The sequence below is a fragment of the Terrapene carolina genome, unplaced genomic scaffold (assembly GCF_002925995.2).
Source record: "Terrapene carolina triunguis isolate 2854851 unplaced genomic scaffold, T_m_triunguis-2.0 Scaffold62, whole genome shotgun sequence".
Lineage (NCBI taxonomy): Eukaryota > Metazoa > Chordata > Testudines > Emydidae > Terrapene > Terrapene triunguis.
In genome coordinates, this window is record NW_020664413.1 from 8,601,533 (window position 1) to 8,622,566 (window position 21,034).

General features: G+C 42.5%; 1 protein-coding gene across 3 annotated transcripts in view; it reads right to left on the reverse strand.

The window, feature by feature from the left end:
* Window positions 1-21,034, reverse strand: part of HSPBAP1 (HSPB1 associated protein 1) — a 57,371-nt gene that overhangs the window by 2,004 nt on the left and 34,333 nt on the right. For 2 of the 3 annotated variants that reach the window (XM_026647761.2, XM_026647763.1), the window contains exons 4-6: window positions 19,303-19,439; window positions 13,342-13,513; window positions 3,900-3,983 (exon numbers count right to left, since the gene is read on the reverse strand). In XM_026647761.2, coding sequence (XP_026503546.1) covers window positions 3,900-3,983; window positions 13,342-13,513; window positions 19,303-19,439 — 393 coding nt within the window. The remainder of the gene's footprint in view (window positions 1-3,899; window positions 3,984-13,341; window positions 13,514-19,302; window positions 19,440-21,034) is intronic. The other variant, XM_026647762.2, reaches the window with a different exon arrangement.

Consider the following 21,034-nt stretch of genomic DNA (forward strand, 5'->3'; position numbering starts at 1 on the left):
CCCCCCCTGCAGCCTCTGCACCCCCGCTCACCCGGCAGAGGGAGAGCTGCGCTCCACGTGGAATCAAACAGTCTGTGGGGGAGGAGGGAGCGGGGGAGGGACTCTGGCTGCTAGAGGCCCTAGTGGCTGCGAGCGGCTTTCAATCAGGCCAGGCGTCCAATCAGCCGCGCCGCACTCCGGATGAGGGGAAGGGGGAAATCCCGGACATTTCTACTTGATTAGAAATCTCCCCCCGGACGGCCATTTAACACTGAAAAAGCCAGACATGTCCGGGGAAACCCGGACGGATGGTAACCCTATTTAAATAGCAACAGAAGGAAAAACAAATGTTTCCTTCCCGGAAGGATGCTGATGGGCTTCTGCTAAACTAAAAAATCAGTAATTGATACAACTTTGCAAATGTGAAGAGAATGTATAAAATGACATAAAACAAAACTCATCCCGCAGTGGCAGCTCCTGTCTCACGGGGCCAGGCCTGGGGGCCTACTCCAGTTTGGTCCAGCCACTCCCTGGTCACGATAGAGGGACACCTGGGTCAAATCTGAGTGGTACTATGACCCTGCACGCCAGATTGCAATGACCAGAAAGGAGAACCGGGCCCAGCCCTGTGAGACAGGAGCTGCCGCTGTGGGGTGAGTGCAGGGCAGGCTCGCTCTGCAATACCGCAGGGCCTCCCATCCTGCCTGCCAGGAGAGTAACACAAAATAACATGACATTCCCAAAAAAATAAAATGAAAAATTATAAAAAGATTAAGAGTTTTATGGGGCTCTTGTAATTGATTCTTGTGTGGTACAGACCTTGAATTCTTCCTTCATCCCTTGGCCAGCTAGACATGGGCTAATTTGGGATTTTAGAACAGAGAAACATAATTTTGAATGACAGTCCGTTGTCTTCCACTTTCTATTTAACTGAATAGCTTAGAGGCAGTGGAGGGGTAGTTAGAAGGGAAGGAGGTTGATCAGGGTGTGCGGTGTTGATTAGCCCTCAGATATCACAGTGATGAGTACAATAGAAATGGACAGATAATTTAAGAGTCACTTGGGCTCTTAGGGGGAAAAGCAGGAAAAAAAGGAAGATGTACCATAAGTATGAGCCAGCCAGCCAGCCATGGACTGTCAAATTTTGGGTTGGGGGTTTGAAACATTAGGATGTGTCAAGCCTTATAGCTTGCTAGGAAGGGTGTTAAAGGCTGTAATGCATCTTGGAGTTTCACAGTAGAACCTGGAATTCATGCAGAAAAATAATCTATCTTCATTTCTGCACACTAGTTTTAGGACAAAATTCTGCCATTGGTGGTGTGTGTGGGGCTGTCATATGGGGGTATCTGTTCACATTTATTAATGTTCTTTCATAAAAACCTCCTCCCTGCCAAAATGACAACATCCTGATTTCTACATATAGTAAAGTTGTCATCAAGGGTTAACTGGGTTACTCAGAGTAGCAGCCATGCTCTATTCCTCTCTTCTTGTCTAGTTAGAGGGAATTGACTCCCCGCCTTCCCTTCTAGGCTCTGTTGTGATGTAGTAAAATAATGCAGCACGTTCCCAGCCTGCAATCCTGTGAGTAGACTTATTTTTGTTGCACTGAGCAATCCCTTTGCAAAACTACACATGTAAACGGTTAATATTTTTCAAGGTATTGTGATCTTGGGAGTCATCCGACTGTGCTAAATCCTGGGGCCGCATTAATCATGTGACTTAGTTCGTTAGAAAGCAGGGCTTGAATCTGTCACATTATGTTGAAAACAAATTAAACTTCTACTCTTATTCTAAAAAGTCTTGGCAAAATAATTAATGGTATCACTAGGATGATGCTGGCATGACACGCATCTGTCAAAGTGAAAGCGGCTGGTTACAGCTCCAAGTGAGAGAACTGCTTGAATAGGTAATGGAAACGTTCTCAATATTATATTTTAGTGCCCGTGTCATGAATTATTTTCATAGATGGATTGCCCACATCTAAAAACAATGTTGCTGTCATCTGCAGGGATAATAGGCTGTAATCAACTGTCACCTGTGCCACAATGATTACATGCACTCCTTTCTAAGGTTCAACTACTGTGCAATTTACTTATTAGCCAAAGTCATTTATTTTGTTTGTGGGGCCTTTTAATTTTTGATATCTCATTAGGAAACTCCAACAGACTCTATTCAAATTGGACTCCCATTGTGTTTAGTCAGAGCTTTGCCTTAGTAAGGGTTGCAGAATTTGGCTCCATTTTATTGTACCAGTGGATAACAAAATGAGAAAATAGTAAGGGAAAGGAAACAAAAATATGTCCAACAAATAGCTCTATCACTCTGTATTTATCTGTCTAGTACAATGGGCCCGACTCCGACCTTCAACTCCTGAGTGGTGCAGTTCAAGAGGCGGAGTCCAGTTTAAGGATGAGGAGGGGGCTTTAAGTCACCTTTGTATACTAGACACTGACCGAGGCACCCCCAGTCGCTGGCACAAATCAGAACTGCCTCAGGGCCTGTACAAATTTATGACAGCCTTGAATGGCTGCCTGTAGGCTGCCTTGCTGACCCAGAATAGAGGGAATGCAGTGTTCCTAGATGCCCCCTGTACATGACACTGTGTAAGCGACTGGCATAGGACTGCTACACATTGTTCTTATAGCTGAATATCCCTTACAATGAGAATTCTTTCATAGGAGGATCCACCCAGGTTTGAACCCCTCTGTTCTTCCAGAGCAGTATAAAGATGCCAGAAGATGGCCCAGAAAAGGGGCCAGCCCTGTATAACTCATTCAGTACTTCAGATTTCTGTCCTAGTAAAGCCTGTTTCTTTAGCCACTTTAATAGTATTTCATACTGCGATAGTGTTCATGATAACATGATTTGGGTTTAAAAACATTGTGGCGTATTGAGACTATATCACTGGAACGATCACATATCTATTGGTTAACAAACACAGTAAAAAATCAACGCCTAGAGAAAAGAGAAATTAACTAAGCCAGAAAATCCAATACAAGCACAATCTCCACTCTCAGGAAGATGTGAATTAAACATTCCAGGCAGTCGTATTCTTTGCCATTTTGTTTGTCATTTAGGCCCTGATCTGGCAAAGGACTTAAGCATATGCTTTGCTGAACAGGGAAGGCATCAAGCTCATGCTTAAGTCCATCCCTGTTCAGCAAAGCAATTAAACACATGCTTAAATGTTAACCTGTGACTTCAATGGGACAAAAGCATATGCTTTTTTTTGTCCCATTAAAGTCACAGTTTAAAATTAAGCATGTGTTTAATTGCTTTGCTGAATAAGGTGACTGTAAGGACATGCTTGAGTTCAAGTGCTTTGCTCAATCGGGGCCTTAAATTCTGAGCCTTCAAATCCTTATTCATGTAAAGTCTGACTGATCATGTTGTTCAGGGGTAGAGCCTGCTTACTCCCTTGCCAAGCCATGAATGCAGCTGCTAGGCATGAGGCAAGATTAAGGGAGCCTCTACAAGGCTCCTTGTAGTCCAGTGTAAGGATTTAGAGGAAGAGCTGGGCCAGTGGATGCATGATTAAAGCTCCTTCCTCAAGAGCAGACATGTGATAACTCTGTGACCTGGTCAAATTCCCCTCTGTAGTATTAGTTAGAGAAGTTCTTCTGCTTCCTTACTAAAAACATCCAGGCAAACACAAACAGTTGTGCAATGTATTGGCCCAGCATGGCTGCATTCTAGTGATGGGTGATAAATAATCCTTCTATAAACACAAGTCTGTAAAGTGTGTTGGGGTCCCTCTGGATGAAAAGTGCTATGAAAACGTTAGATTATAAACCACTCTGTGGCTCATCGTATCATCAGATGTGGGGCAGAATTATTTATTTTTAACCAGTGAGCCTACACTATATGGCATATGCTTTGTAGCTTAAGAACCCCATAGCAATGACTTAAAAGGAACGTACCAGTTCAATCCAAGAGTTTATACTGACGGTGATGGGGTCAACGCTTTCTACATAGTGCCACCAGTGTCTGGGAACAAACAGGACCTGAAATGAAGGGACACAGTCATTAGAATAGCAGCAGGAATCTTCCTTTTTCAAATACTGTAGCAAATGGTCTACTAAACCTCTAGTGTAACAGTAATATTTCCCTTATTTAAAAGGAAGTTGGAAGAGTATTCCCAGTCTGAAACAGTCAGGCAAAAATGATGGTAAAGTCTCATTAGCAAAGCACCATACTGTACCCAGAATCATTAAAAGAAAGCAAATGTTATTTGTATATACCTTTCATCCAAAGAGTTCAAACACGAATACATTTCACCTGTGAGGTAACAGCATGCTTTTTATGTAGATGGACACACAGAGGTTAAATGATTTGCCCAAGGTCACATAAGAGGTTAGCCAGGTCTACGATGCAGGGGGTCTGACTTTCATTTCTCCCTCAAGCTCAGCATAGTCCACTGTTTCACAATGTCAGTAGCTACTGTGTATGACAGTGGACACAGTCCTGTACTACCTCTTATCCAAAATCCTCTTATCTGAAACAGGGTTGTAACCCCATAACTGTTTCAGTTAAGTGAGGGTCAGATGCATAAAAAGCTGCCAGCTGGCTTAGCAGGACATTAGAGAAAGTCCTAACCATACCCTGCTGAGCAAGGACTCTTTGCAGACTCTCCAGTTTAGTAGGCTTTCCAGTTTCTTTATAAAGACTGCCAAGCTGGCTTCCCCAGGAAGTCAGTATTCTAAAGTTCTTCTAAGTGATTAATAATGTGCAGCTCTAATCTGGTGAATAACTATCCTTTATTACACTTGTCAAATTTAGTAGACTATTTAAAAAATAAGATGCCCTAAAAAATCATGACTATCTAGTTTAGATCAGAGCTATATTACTATATTAGTGTGATATTTTTGACATAAAATTGATTTTAAACCTTGGCTTTTATGGTACAAAGACATTAATGTTGTTTTGATGATATAGTACTAGCTTTATAGATTGCAGAACACTAGATTAACATAGGGTTATCAAGAACAGCATAAAAGACTGTTTCTGAACAGGTAAGAAAATGGTTGGACTATAGAGACAGTAAAAATATACACTTCAGTAAGGGGAAGAGCAGCAATGATTTTTATCTGAACTATAGCCATTTTTTTTTCTTGCTAGACACAAATTACTTATAAGAATGTCCTATCATCAAGATAACCACCTTTTCAGATAATACAGTACTGGGTTGACTAGAAAACTATGTGGAAAAAGACCAATGAGGCCCCCGTTCTACAAACACTTACTTACACATTTAACTTTATGTACATGAGTGGTCTCATTTAAGTCAATTAAGCACCTGCATAAATGTAGCATCAGGGCTGTGAGCTGGGTTAATTTTGGATGATGAGCTGAAATACGGCTCACGAGTTTCCATTTAAAACAAGCGAAAGGCTATAGATGTTTGAGGGTCAAGAATATTCAGAAAGTAACCTTAACCTCATGCAGCTTACAGACCAGAGTAAGCGGCTGATCTGAGCAAGAACAGACCGAATCATGCAGCTGTGGGCACAATGCATACTTGCCATTAAACAAACCAAATGTTAAAATGTAGATGTGGTGCAGAAGTCCAAAGATGTTACAGATCCTTCCAGTTGCTAGAGATGGATCACAATGGTGTTAATTCAGGGAAGTTCTATGGCCTGTGTTATACAGGAGGTCAGACTAGATAAGGTCCTCTCTGGTCTCAGAATCTATGACTATAGTCCCCAGTTTTAGAGTTTGAACTTGATCTACCAAAGTCAGTAGCAAAACTCTAAGCACCCAATAGTCATTTACACTAAGGCCACTTCACACCATCACTCAGGAGTGTAATTTATGCTTCCTTTATACTTCCAGAGCGGTGTGAATGAGCATCAGAATAAATGAGAAACAGGCCCTAAGGTGCAGGGTGAAATCCTGGCCCCACTGATGTCAACAGTAAAACTCCTATTGACCAGGATTTCACTTTGAAAGTTCTGATATATTAGCTGGTGACAGGAAGGGGGAGTAGAGAGAAGATATATAAGGATATAATATTCTTAGACTTCTGTACGACATTTGACTTGGGGTCACACTTGGGATTTGATTAAAATAACTAGACCAATATAACATTAACATGGCACACATGAAATGGATTTAAAGCTGGCCGATAGGTCTTAAATGTAATTGTAAATGGAGAATCGTCATTGAGCAGGTGTGTTTCTAGTAGGGTCCCACAGGAATCAGTTCTTGGCCTATGCTATTTAATGTTTTTATTAATGATTTTATGTTTTTTCCCCCATCATCAATGATAAAGTTGCAGATGACACAAAAATTGGGGGAGTGGTAAATAATGAACGGGAGAGGCCACAAATACAGAGCTGTCTGGATCGCCTGATAGGCTGACAGCAAGCAAACAATGGTGTGTTTTAATATGGCTACATGTATACAGCCAAAGAACGTTGGCCATACTTAACAGGATTATTCCCATTTTACAGATGAGGAAACGGAGGCACAGGGAGAAGTGACTTGTTCAACATCATGTAACAAATCAGTGGCAGAGCTAGGACTAGAACCCTGGTTTCCTGAGTACTAGGGAAAGGGTGATGGCAAGGAAGCAAAAGCAAGATAGCATAAATTGGTAAGTGCAGAAATGCTTAAATACAAGGTGCTGTTTGGAGAAATGAATTGGATGTAAGGAACGGAAGGTTGTGAAGGCAGTCTGGCCTTTCGGTGTGGCTGGTCTCTGGTTGCAGGAGCAGAAGAGGGGATTTCATGTGCCATTACATCAAATGTAATAATTGTAAAGGATGTATATATCTGGAGCCAGCACTGTTTCCTTACAGAATTTTTGGGGCAGCTACAAAGCTTTGACTGCAAGAGGAAAAGTAGGAAACATAAATAAGAAGCAGCGAGAACAGCTGGGTTTAGTAAGCATATGATCATTAAAATCAGAATTTATGCTAGCAAGAAATGTGAAATTATTAAAGGTAATAGGCAAATCTTTAGGGAAGTTGCAAGACATAACAAAAAAGTGATCACAGACACCTGTGTGCAAAAAATAACCTGTATGGGGCTGTCCATAAATTATGTAACACATTTTTTGGTGATTTTTTCAAGACCCCTCCATCCCTTTTAACACTTTAACACTGAAACAAAACACACAAAATTAAAGACCCATCCACCCCTTAGTGCAGGGGTACCCAACCTACAGCCTGCGGGCCATACACGGCCCACCAGAGCATTTCATAAGGCCCGTGGCCTGCTTCAACACAGTATACTAACAGCTGATTCATTAGCATTTTGTCATCATGTTTACACACTTGTGTAAACTAAAATTATGTAAATAGACAGTACTGTACATAGGTTGTTTCAATCTAAACACAGATGAAACAAGAAGGATTTAAAATATAAATCAATACAGGTGACTTTAAATCTTATTAAAATATGCTGAATCTGTTTGGCCCACGCAAGGTTGTGCTTAGGTTTAGATTGCCCTCCTGTGTAATAAGATTGGGCACCATCTGCCCTAATGAGTTACATAAATTATGGACAGCCCCTAAGGGAACAAAACCGGCTGAACACGGGGAATATTTCAGATCAGAGAGAGAAATGGAAAGGTAGGGATCTTCATATGCCTAGTTTTACAGAAAGGAAAGCAAAAACTTCATCAGATCTCCAAATGAAACAAAACAGAGTTCCATACCTTTGTGCTCCTTCAAAGTGGAGCATACATATTTAACAACATCTGAAAATCAATGGGAAACATGCTGGTAAACCACAGTGAAATTGAAGGAATAGGGGTAAATGTTTAGCGTACAGATCTACGGACGTTGGTGAAAGATTAAGTCAAAAAGCAAAGCACAGACAGAATAATGTCAAGCTGAGAAAGAATTCGCTGTTGGCATGCTTTTCAGTCACGCCACTTGGTTGCAGGGGTTGGAAAAGAAAGATACAAAACTAAATAACAAACAATCAGATAGAAGCAACTCAGATAATTGTAATATTTTGGCTAGTGGATGGCAGATATAGCTCATCGCAGATAAAGGCAAACTAACGCAATTGCACAAATCTCCTGAAAAAGATAAAATGAAAGGGCAAAACATTAGAGCACAGATACAGAGATAACTTCTATAGAGTAAATGGAATGATGGATTTGTATATCCAGAGCCACATAATGGGTTGGAACTGCTACTGAAACTTCCAATGCAAATGTAAGGTGCTGATAGTCTCGCTTTTTAAAGAAAACACTGAGCTTCCCGAGGAGTGAAGTATGTATATGCAAGTAATCACTGCTTGTCACAAAGAGATATTTGGTAATCAGAAAGTGATGCACAGAGAACTTGGGTGGTGAAGGTGGCAATTTAAAAATTCCAAGGCCAGCTCAGCTTATTACAGTGGTCTTCCCTCTCTGAGTGCACCCACTATTGCGGCAACTGTGGCAGATGCTGACGGAGCTATCCCGTTCTTGCATCCTTCAACAGAGCCTCTTAAAGAGTACGTCTACACCGTAATAAAAAGACCCATGGCACAACCACAGCTGGCCCAGGACAGCTGACTTGGGCTTGCGGAGCTCAGGCTGCAGAGCTAAAAATGGCAGTGTAGACGCTTGGACTGGAGCCTGGGCTCTGAAATCTTGTGAGGGGGGTGGGTCTCAGATATCTACAATGTGATTTTTAGCCCTACGAGCCCAAGTCAATTTGACCTAGGCTCTGAGACTTGGTGTCCTGGGTTTTTATTGCAATGTAAATGTACCCTGGTAGGGCGGTGCACCACAAGGTTCTCCCGTCCTCCCATTCACAACAGCTTGGCTTGTCTCCACTTCTCCTCACACACTGCAGGAGAACTGGGCTGCTATCACAGCTGCAGCAGTAGGCAACAGCTATCTGGTAGGGGAGCCATCTTGAGCAGCCTCAGTGAAATACTGGGGAGGGGACAGCATGGTGGGTCAAGAGGTACTAGACCAGGGGATGGAAGGATGATGGAATGGGAGGGAACAGTATGTAGTTAGTAGATTTCCTTATTGATGGGTACAGGGAGGAGTGGAGCTGATGGATTTTTTTTCATGGGGAAGGTGATGGGTGATTCAGCCAGGGATTTTTCACATATTTTGCTGATCGAGGTGAAAGTTTTTTTTGAGGCAACCTATTCTGGCAGCTCAACATCGATCATGGCATAAATCCACTACCAGTTGCTCCACCTCGTCCGACTTTTCTGTACCTGATAGGCTTGTTCTGATGTTTAACTGAACCAAGCAGATGCTGCACTGTGTTAGCACGAGCCCACTCCGTAGGGCAGTGTGAGAGGCTGCTCTGCAGCCACATGCACCGCTCCCCCAAAAGAGTTGTTTTATCCATGTGAATCAAATGGCCTCACCTCCGACACGTTTGGATTCTTCTTTAGTTAAAATCATTCAAACTCCCAGTTACAGCAAAATCCCTCTGAGCTTGAACATTTTACTGACTTAACAAGAGCTTGAATATATTCTGTTTCCTGTATTCCTGACCTGCTCTTTATTTTCAAGGGTATTTATGTAGAGACAGGAACTTTGTTGATCAAGAATTTATCTGCTCTTGCTTATTACTTGGGGCCAATCCCTGAAGTGCTAAAAAGCTGGTTACTCAGGCAAAACCCTCATTGAAATCAGTGGGAGTTTTGCCTGCCTAAGGGCTGGGTAAGAACAAAGTAAAGAGTTCACGACCTGGCCCCACCTGAAGTCACAGTGTTGTTTGGGGTATTATTTTGTTATTTGTATTGCAGTAGGACCCAGGAACCCGAGTGACGGACCAGGACCCCATTACGCTAGGTGTTGTACAAACACAGAACAAAGAGCCTCAAAGAACTTAGCAGAATTACTGATTGTGGAAAGAGAGGCTGGTGTGAGGACATGTATACTGTTTGTTTACAATTTTAGCAGGAAGCCAGGCAGGAGGGGAGTTGTGAGATGTTCTAGGCAGAAGCCACACAATGAAGCAGAGGGGGAGAGAGAAAGACGGAGTGTTAGTGATTCTTTATTCTGTTTTCCTTATTTTGATAAAGCTCCTTCTTCAGTGTTCCTTCTTTCTGTGATTCTTTACTATTGATCACATGACATGGGGGATGTAATGACAGGAGCATCAGAGCCTGAGAAGTTAGGAGGAGACAGTAACGGGAGGTGGGGCAAAGGGAAACAATGATCAATAATTCTTTGCAATTATATACCATCTTAAAGTATTTTACAGGCATTAAATTTAAGCCTCTTATTGCTCTGGAAGGAGTCCAGGGAAAAGGTAGAGAAAGGGAGAGGATGAAGGGAGAATACGATGTGGCTCAGGCTTTTCTTTTTTTAAAGTTTTTTTGTATTTTTTGGACACATTGAATCATCTTTGAACAAAGAAACCAGAACAGCGGCATTTTGGGTGAAAACACATGGGTTTGGTGAATGAATGGATCAGCAGTCACTCACTCACTTGTGATTCTCCCCTGTGGAACAATCAAGTAATGGCTAAGGCTGCATTTTTAAAAACAGCCTCTCAATTTGCCCCTGAAATTTTGCAAATTTGCATGCAATTGTCTGAGCTTGCAATTTTGTGAATTCAGTCACTTGCAGATGCAAACACTAGCTTTGAGACCTCCAGCTACCTGGTTGGCCCTCCAAACAGTTAGATGTCTCAGTGTTATCATGTGCATCCAAAATATATTGTGGATGCAAAATTGGAGGTTGCATTGAGGCTTTATTAGAAATTTAGCCCACAGCCACAAGTCATGTTTAAACTGAAGTCTTTTTAAAAAACTAATGCAGTCTTTATACAGCTAGTTAAACTGGGAATAGAATCCATTCTTACAGCGATAAGGGGCTAAAGAGCACATAATGTTATAATCAAAGCACATTGTACCAATATATAATGTCTCAATGTACTAATGAGGGATACTGCATTAAACTTTGCAAATGAGCATAGAAAATTGCCTATAGCAAACTGATGAAATTAAACACATTGGCCAGAAGGTGGCATTAGAAACATTAAGTTTATTTGATATTCATAGCTGCACTCAGCCTACATGCAGTTGCTTTCCTGAATACCCAAGAATACCTTTGTCTTTATTTTTCAATCCTGTATTGTTACAGTATCTAATCCGAAACATTTTGTTCACTCTCTAAGAAGGAGTGGAGATTACTAAAAATTACCACAAAATAAATCTGATTGCAAATCCTAAAGTAATTGTATTAATTCCCATCTGAAAGAGAGAGACTGCGTGGATATCAAAGTATTTATTATTTAGGGATCTTCTCCATCATTAATAATGGTATCCTTTTAGGTTATTCCTTCCTTCTCACTCAAACAATAAAGGTCCCAAGCCAGTAACCACCATCCTTGTGGCTGAGAAGTATGGGATGAGACTGCTCTAAGAGTTTGCTGTGGAATGGATGGAGGCACTTCCTCAGTTGTGGGTGTGTGTGTGTGTGTGCACATCTCTTCATGGCACTACTGAGCTGACCCAAGACCTTTATTCTTAACAAAGATTAATTTGTAATTAGTTTAAGCCTAATTAAGATCATATTATAGTCATTATCAAACTGAATCATTCAGACAGAGGTTATAAATTGCAATAGCAGTGCTTGGCACTGTAGATAATGCTATGCTAAATAAACACAGTTTTACTGATATTAAGCAAAAAATAATAATTTAATATCAAGCCTCTCTCCTCCCCCTTTCCCCCCCCCACTACTGCTGTAAGGATGGCAAAACCATTCATTTAGTTTAACATAGTGTAAACTATTAATATGCTTTGCACACAATAAAACTACTTTGAAAAGGTCTAAGCTTTCTAGTTTCAGGAGCACTTTACAAGAATGTGCATTGCTAAATGTAAGAAAATGGGTAACTAATGCAGTAAATGGCTAGAAGTTGAAGCTAGACAAATTCAGACTGGAAATAAGGCATACATTTTTTAACGGTGAGAGTAATTAACCATTGGAACCATTTACCAAGGTTCGTGGTGGATTCTCGAAAAAGGACACTGGTGGCTCCGGTCAGCACCACTGACCGGGCCGATAAAAGTCTGGTCGGCGGTGCTGCGGAGCTAAGACAGGCTAGTCCCTACCTCTCCTGGCTCCGTGCTGCGCCCTAGAAGTGGCCAGCTGGTCTGGCTCCTAGGCAGGGGGGCTCTGGGGCTCTGCGCGCTGCCCCGCCCCGAGCACCAGCTCTGTGGACAATGGGAGCTGTGGGGGTGGTGCCTGTGGGCGACAGCAGTGCGCAGAGCCACCTGCTGCGCCTCTGCCTAGGAGCCAGACCTGCTGGCCACTTCCGGGGCGCAGCGCAGAGTCAGGGCAGGCAGGAAGCCTGAGGAAAGCCCATGCCCCAGCCCTGAGCCCCCCCCAACCTAGAGTCCCCTCCTGCACCCCAAGACCCTCATCTCTGGCCCCACCCCAGAGCCCTCATCCCCCCTGCACCCCAACCCCCTTCCCCAGCCCAGAGCCCCCTCCCACACCCTGAACCCCTCTGTCCCACCCCCAGCCCAGAGCCCCTTCCCGCACCCTGAAATCCACATTTCTGGCCCCACCCCAGAGCCTGCACCCCCAGTTAGATCCCTCACCCCCTCCTGCATCCCAGCTCCCTGCCCCAGCCCAGTGAAAGTGCGTGAGGGTGGGGGAGAGTGAGCCACCGAGGGAGGGGGAATGTAGTGAGTGGGAGACAGGGCCTATGGGAAGGGGCGGGATAGAGGTGTGGCCTCAGGGAAGGGGTGGGGCTAGGGTGTTCAGTTTTGTGCGACTAGAAAGTTGGCAACCCTATGTGTGATGTTGAGCAACTCACTTATAGCTTGATTTTCAAAGACTGATTTATCAGTCCATCGGTTCCCTCATCACTAAAATAGGGTTACTAATACTCAGACACCTTTGTAAAATGCTACACAATCTTTCAATGAAGTGCACTATAAATGCAAGCACTGTCATTATAAATACTCCACTGTTAAAGCAACAAGTTGGGCAAATGTTTCCATGGTGAAGGTTATTCCTCACCATCATAACATAAACACGTTTCTTTGTTAGCTCTGCCGACTCATTAATCAAGTACACTTCACACAACATCCAGGTTTCAGAGTAGACAGGCTAGAGCACTGCTCTAGAAAGTTTCAAAACAACCTTTTAAAGAAGAGGATATGTAAGTACTTGCAAGGACTTCTATAAAACTAGGCAGCCTTTTGAGCTAGTCCTCAAAGTGTTTGCAGTTCTCATTTAAAAGTCAGGAGAAACAATAATAGTGAGCAAAGCAAGTTACTGTAGCCAGATAATTGTATTAAATCCCAAGTATACTGGGGGAGGGGAAGGGGAAAGCTGTTCTGTTGTCTTTTCCTAGCTCATGTTTAGCAGCATAAACTATTTACAAAAAGTTACAAAATAACGTAAAGTCTAAGTGTGGGTGGTACCTGTCCTGGATTGAGTGTAACCACATGGGCCTGGGCTTTCGTGAACCGAGGATAGTGTTTCAGATCAGGGTTGACAACGTTGACTTTGCTGAATATGCTGGATTCCTCATAAGGGATCCTAGTGGGATAAAGGAAAGTGGTGTTGCTAGGTGGGAAAAGGTGCCATCTTTTCCTGAAAGGAGAGAGAAGATAAAAGTTGATTCAATAAATGCCTGTTCTGATGGATGACTGAAGGCAATCACAAGGTTTTCAATAAAACATAAATCGGTCTGCTGTTTGCATCTCCTACACAGTAAGAACACATGCAGTTCTTACAGGCTGTTCTACTAAAAATGGTTTAAAAAAAATTCTACACATTTTTAACTAAAAAGGAAGATTTACAGCTTCTCAACAATTAGTTTTGCAAGGGGAATAAAAAAAGTAGTCTGTAGCTCTTCCATTTAGTTTCTCCTTCCTTCTACAGAGCACGTGAATAACCTACAAATATTCAGGGCAACTCTACACTACAAAATTAAGTCAACTTAAGTTACGTCGACACACAGCCACTGTAGTAATTAAATTTTTTGCACAGTCACACTAACTCCTTCTGTCGGCAGTGCACGTCCTAACCAGGGGTGCTTGCACCGATTTAACTGTCTGCGTGGGGTACGGACAGCCGGAGCCCTGGGCAGCGGGGCTCCGGCTGTCAGCTGGAACAGTCTGAAGTAAGCAACGCAGTGTCTACACTGACACCGCACCAACCTAACTACATCAACCTAAGTGCTACACCTCGAGGAGGTGGAATTGTTAAGTCAGTGTAGTGGGCGGCTTACATCGGCGGGAGTAAAGTGTAAGCGTAGACTCTTAGAGAGTTAGGCCTCAAAATGTTCACAACACCTGACATTTTTCCTATGAACCATGATCTCATGGATGAAGAATAAATTTTCACTAGGTAAATATATTTTGATTCACTAATTGACTGTCTGCAATATCCCTGCTCGCTATAAGTGGCGGGCACTGTACGTATGTGATGTTGATAGTAATAGGAGTACAATTTTGATATTCTGCTACATGTTGTCGTCTACATTTCTTATATTCATTTGTTAATCACAAAGTTAATTGTTATTTAATTTATAATCCATAATAACTTGATGGTCATCTACCATAGTTATGAGTAGGGTATAAAGACATAAGTTAGATAGATATGTGATGAGCAAGACAAGGTGGGATAGGTAATTTTTTTTATTGGATCAACATCTTTTGGTGAGAGAGACAAGCTTTTAAGCTACAGGTGTGGGAAAGGTACTGTGTCCCAGCTAAATGCAGAGTGGAACAGATTGTTTAGCATAAGTAGTTAGTACATATTCTAATCTAAAGGGACCATTCAAGGTGGAGTGGCCTGTTAACACCTTTGCAGTCATATGACAAAAAAAGTGGGTTACAGATTGTTGTAATAAACCATAAATCCAGAGTCTTGTTCAGTCCATGATTTGTACTGTCTAATAGAGTTATGAATTTAAGCTCCCGACTCATCTTTTGAAAGTGTTGTGTAGGTTTTCTTTGACGTGAAGATTGATAGATCAGATACATAGTGATCTCTTTGTGAAAAGTGTTCACCCACAGGTGATAAGGTATTTTTGTTTTTTGTCATTTTCCTGTCTGAGTTCATTTGAGAGTGTAGAGAGTTTCACTCATCATAGTTGTTTTGGGGCATTTAGTCCACTGGATGAGGCATTTGTAGGATCCATGTTGTGCTAGGCACGTATAGGACCCATGGCTCTTGAAAGGTGTGTTGTAGGAGGGCGTTGATCACTGTAGCAATGGAGATACGTCTGCAGGTTTTGCATCTCTTATTATGACAGGGTCTGGTGCCACTTTGGATTACGGTATGTCTATACGTACAGCGCAGCAGTGGAGCAGCTATACCAATACAGCCGACAGGAGAGAGCTCTTCCATCGGCATAAAACCCCCCCACTACCTCAGTATTGTCAGTGTAACACAGTGGGTAAGGTCATGACGTCTCTAGTCGCTAATCCACATAGTGATAAGAGCCTACTACTGCTCCCACTTAATGGGATCTTAACGCTAGTAGTAGAGGACTATGCTTTAGAGTGCAAGGTCCCAAGCTCAATTCCTATCTGTGACTAGTGGTGCAGGTACTCCATCAGCATGCACCATGCTGTGCAGAACAAACAGGAGAGATGGACCATATCCCAAAGAGTTTACAATCTATTTAAATTGCACATGCTGCACTGAAAAAATGTTGAGTTTGCCAGACCTTGGAGCATCAGTTTTATGTATAGTATAAATAAATCATCTTACCAGGTAATTTCTGCATGTATTTTTCCATAAAGCTGAATGGCTAATACATGCGGCAAAGTAAACAGGCATATAAATAACAATTTATAAGGAGAATACATTACGTGATGGAAATAACCAGGAGTAGGAATAATTAAAGTAATAGCCCAAATGGTGAATTTATTAAATGTTTTAAGAGTAGCCATCTAATCAATACAGCAGTGACCCGCACATTTACTGACACCATGGACTGGAAAAACAGAAGGCAGCACTTTGAAGCAAGGTTAAAACAATCTGTGCTGCTCCCCTCTTACTTCCAGATTCTGGCTGCTTCCCCACTTCTTGTTCCTCTCCTATTTTCATGCTACTCAGCTCTTACTTACTTGCCTAGAGAATCTGGTTGTCAGTTCTAAGTCACAGATCTGAAAATGAGACATGAAGAAGCGAAGTGGCACAAAACCAGAAGAGATGGGAACAGAAAAGTAGCCAGAACCAGAGAGATCAGCACAGATGGGAGTACCACAGGTTGCTGACATTTCTTGGTACAGATAATAAAAGCTACTGCTAAGCAGTTGGCATAAGAGAGAATTTTCAGTATAAATAGTTAACCTATTTCCCAAAACTCAATTACAGTAATATTTTGCACAACCATAACGCCCTGGGAAGGGACAGGAGAGTGACTAGCTTAGAAAGCCATAGGGCTCCAGCCCCGGGTTCTATGCAGGAAGGCAAGCGTTATATGAGCAGGACCACAATACAGCAGTATAGCCTGTTAGCCTCTAAAGAAGCCAGTCTGAAACACATAAGAGGAAGCACGTGTTAGCAGCACAGGGCTAGGGGTAGCTCAGTGGCTGTACTGGAGAGGCAGCACCACTAACTTCAGTGTAAGCCTTTTTTGGGAAATAAAGACTGAGTTGTTTGCCAGCCAGTTAAAAAGGCTTTACTGTCTCTGCTCTAAAGAGGCAAGGGATCCCCAAACTGTCTTAACATGCAGCCTCTTTGAAAGCTTTACGTTCTTCTTGTTCTGAGGAGGAAAAGGACTTTGTTTCCAGTCTGCTTGAAGGTTTTATGCATATTCTGTCACAGGGAGGAGCAAGCAACAGGACTTTCCTTTCCCAGAGAGAGAGGAAGTAATTTTGGGAAGGCAGACAAATTTGCAGAGCAGACCTAGAATTCTGTCCACCGTTCCACGCTGGAGACTGGAACTCCAAAGTGTATAAACTATAAGGACAGCTGGGCGGCAATTCTGTGATGCAGATGATCCCCCAAACATGTACTACGTGGTTAGGACAGCACATAGTACCTCTGAAGTCAGTGGGACTGCTTATGGTAATAAGCACTGTGGTCAATAGTATTTGTTGAATTGGGCCTATCGAGCCTCCCACATCAGGATCTCAAATCTCTTTACAAACATCTGTGAAAACACTCCTGTGAGCTAAGTATAACTAACCCTGTTTGAAAGATGCAGGACCACTGAGATAAAAGCCTTGCAGCAATGCAGGGCCAGAACTCCTGACTCCCAGTCTTATGCCTTAGTCACAAGACTATCCTTCCCAAAACACAGTGATTTAATTAATCACATTAAAACCCCACTGGCAAGCTATTCTGCCCCACCCCCACAGTACACTGGAATGCTTGACACAAGTATATACAAACTGCTTTGTTATTGGACAGTTGCTAACTGGGGTTGGGTTTAATAGAATTTTTTTTAAGGAAACTAAAGCAAATACTTAAGGGAAAGGGAAAGAAGAATTGCTTGGAATTTGCAAATAGGAAGAATGAACAACAAAAAGACAGGCCCCAAATTTGAATTTCAAGCCTTGAAGTGTCCATTTTAACCTTCCTCAGAGCTGGCTGCTACTGTCCTCATGTTTCCCTTTTAAATTAATTCTAACAGGTGATTAGAGGCTTTAGCCTAGAGCAGTGGCTCTCAACCTTTCCAGACTACTGTACCCCTTTCAAGAGTGATTTGTCTTGCATACCCCAAGTTTCGTCTCACTTAAAAACGACTTGCTTACAAAATCAGACATAAAAATACAAAAGTGTCACAGCACACTGTTACTGAAAACTTGCTTACTTTCTCATTTTTACCATACAATTATAAAATAAATCAATTGGAATATAAATACAGTAACTCCGCATTTAACGTTGTTTCAATGTTACGTCCCTGCCCAATTAGGGAACATGCTTGTTTAAAGTTGTGCAATGCTCCCTTATAACGTCCTTTGGCTGCCTGCTTGTAAGATTCTATGGAAGAGCAGTGACTTTACAAGGGAGCATTGCACAAGTTCCACTTCTCCGCCCCCTCCCCCTCCCTCCCAGGGCTTCCCCCAGAGGCATAGCGAGCGCCCTCCATACCCTCCGACCGGAGGGGGCCCCGCAAGGAAGGGGGCCCCTAAAAGTGGCAAAATAAATACCGCATTCCAGTTTCTGCATTGTAAGGGGCCCCGCCCGGACATATGTTCAGAGGGGGCCACGTTCTTTGTTGCTACGGCCCTGTCTTCCCCCACCACCAATCAGCTGTTTGGCAGCGCTTAGGACTTTCTGGGAGGGAGAGAGAGGAGCAGGGTAGCACCGCGTCGCCACTCCTCCCCCACCCTCCCAGAAAGTCCTAAGCGCAGCCAAACAGCTGTTTGGCGGCAGGGAAGCACTGGGGGGGGGGGGGGAGGGATGTGGTGTGCTCCTGAGAGGAGGAGGAGTGGGGGTGGGAAGAGGTGGGCCTGGAGTGGGGACAGGAAGAGGCGGGCCTGGAGTGGAGTGGGGACAGGAAGAGGCGGGCCTGGAGCATTCCCGGCAAAGTCCGAGCCTGTTCTTCTCCGGGGAAGCTGCTGCTGCAAAGGTGCTTCCTAGCGTCCTTGCCTGGGGCAGGCTGTGCCTGTGTGGGGTAAGCCAGGGGCACTTTCCAACCACAGTACTGTACAGTATATAATGCCTTTTGTCTGCCCCCAAAAAATTTCCTTGGAACCTAACCCCCCGCATTTACATTAAAGCTTATGGGAAAGTTGGATTTGTTTAACATTGTTTCACTTAAAGCTGCATTTTTCAGGAACATAACTACAACGTTAAGTGAGGAGTTACCGTATTGTATTTATATTTCACGGTACAGTATATAGAGCAGTATAAACAAGTAATTGTTTGTATAAAATATTCGTTTGTACTGACTTTGCTAGTGCTTTTTATGTAGCCTGTTATAAAACTAAGCACATATCTAGATGAGTTGAGGTACTCCCTGGAAGACCTCTGCATCCCTGGTTGAGAACCACTGGCCTAGATTAGTTTATTTCCATATTTTTTATTGCAAAACACAAAAAAGCCAAACAAACTTTCCTAGCCTCCTAACCCCATCCTGTTCAACTCATAACTACTGATGATTTAAAATATTTATTTATTTTAGATGTATAAAATAGGCCCAGTACAACCAGTTTACTGTATAATTTACGACATTTAAAAAAAAAAAAGGTAAACAAAGACTCTCCTTCCTCAAACATAACAAAATGTAAATTACGCACCAAACCCTCAAATCTTTCATCACTTCCCAAAGAAAAACGCTCAGCTGTGCTGGATCACTGAAGGCTTCAGAAAATTAAAATGTTTGACGAGTTAACAATTATAATACCTGAAGGCTGGTTTATAGTAAAAGTTGCCTCTGTAAATTCTGCACAAACATAAATATTTCAGGTTACCTTCCTTGTATCTGTAGTACTAAATTGCAGCCATAGGAATCCAAATGACAAGGAGTATTTGCTCCTGCTGAGCCAATCCACAATGTGCTCTCCTTTCCATTTCTTCCAGGGAAACCAAAATCAGACCACATTATATCCTGTTGCAGAGACAAAATTATTGATGTGAGCGATGACATCTTATCATCCTTCGACTTCTGTGACCCTGTCCTCTTATGTTTCTCTTCTCTCATTACTCCTCTGATCACTCTTTCCTTTTCATCTTTTTTCTGTTCCCCCTATTCCCCTCCATATAGGGATCCAACAAGCCTCAGTCCATGGCCTTCTCCTCTTCTCCCTCTAAATCTTATCCTTGGGTGACCTCCTGTGCCCTGATTGTCTATGCAGACGATTCAGAAATCTACCTCTCCATTCCTGCTTGTCCCTATATCTAAATATCTCTCCAACACTAAGCTGAGTTTCTTATTTTTCTTCCTAAACCCTCATTGTCCTCCTGTCTCCATTCCTCTACCATCCGCTCAGGCTCAGAATTCCTGGTTGAAAAATGTCAAAATCTGAAACTTCAACAAAAGAAAGGAACAACATTTTCATAAAATCTTCACTGTTTTTTCAACCTGTTCCATGAGCTGTGTGGCGCCTTTGACTCCTCTCTCTTTCTTCCTAAACATCTTATCACTACTTCCACCACAATTACTAAAACATTCCACCACAATTACTAAAACCTCTCTCTCCACCCCAGTGGCTAAAGTTTTTGTATCCTCCAGCCTCAATGTCTGAAAATTTCTCCTCCTTTTGTATAACGGGGCTAGTCCTGCTCCTGCATTTGCAGCCAGGGAGGCATCCTGGGCAGCTGACTCGATGTGGTTCTGCTGTAAAGGGAGATGGGGAAGGACAAAAGCATAACTGCTATGGAGGAGGGCGGCACAGGAATCCACCAGCGTTTGGATCCTCCCATCCTCCTTTCTTTGGTGCAAAAGGCATATGAGGATACACAGCGTGGTAGTGACCTATAATGCATGGGCTTGGGTGGCTTTCCCTTGAATGGTTCTCCCTAGTTTGGGGCAAAGGATACCCATCTACACCCCCAGCCTGCCCCCCAGACCAGAGCGCACCCTAAATAGTCTGGCTAGTTGCTGGGCAGGGGATTTGTCCATTAGAAAATATTTATCCTGAGGCAGGCAATATTGTCTAATGGATAGTGTCATAACTGAGACTTAGGTGATCTGAGTTCTATTCCTAGTTCTGCCCCTGAACTGTTGGATGGCTTTAAACAAGTCTGTGCCGCAGTTTCCCCATCTGTAAAATGAGGATAATGATATTTCCTTTGTAAAGTGCTTTGAGATCTATAGATGAAAAGCAATATAGCTAGATAATAATTATTACTGCCATGACTCCATATTCTGGAATCTTTCAAAACAAATGAGGTACTATTAAAGACATCTTGATTTTAAAAATATAATTAAAAAAATACAAAAGCCTAATAAACATTTGTCAACACCAGCAAGAAATCAAAAAGGAAAAATTGCTCATAGAGCTTTCCACAGACATAAAATTTAAAATCCAATATAACTATTTCAGTGATAAAGTTAGGCGTAATAACATCTCTACCCTTTAATCTCACACCTAAATAGTTTCTGTATTTTGTTACAATTTAAATGGGAAGATTGTGTGCACAATCAATATTAGATTTAAAAGAACTCTTTGAAAATGCTGCAGCCATAGTAAATACTTGAAG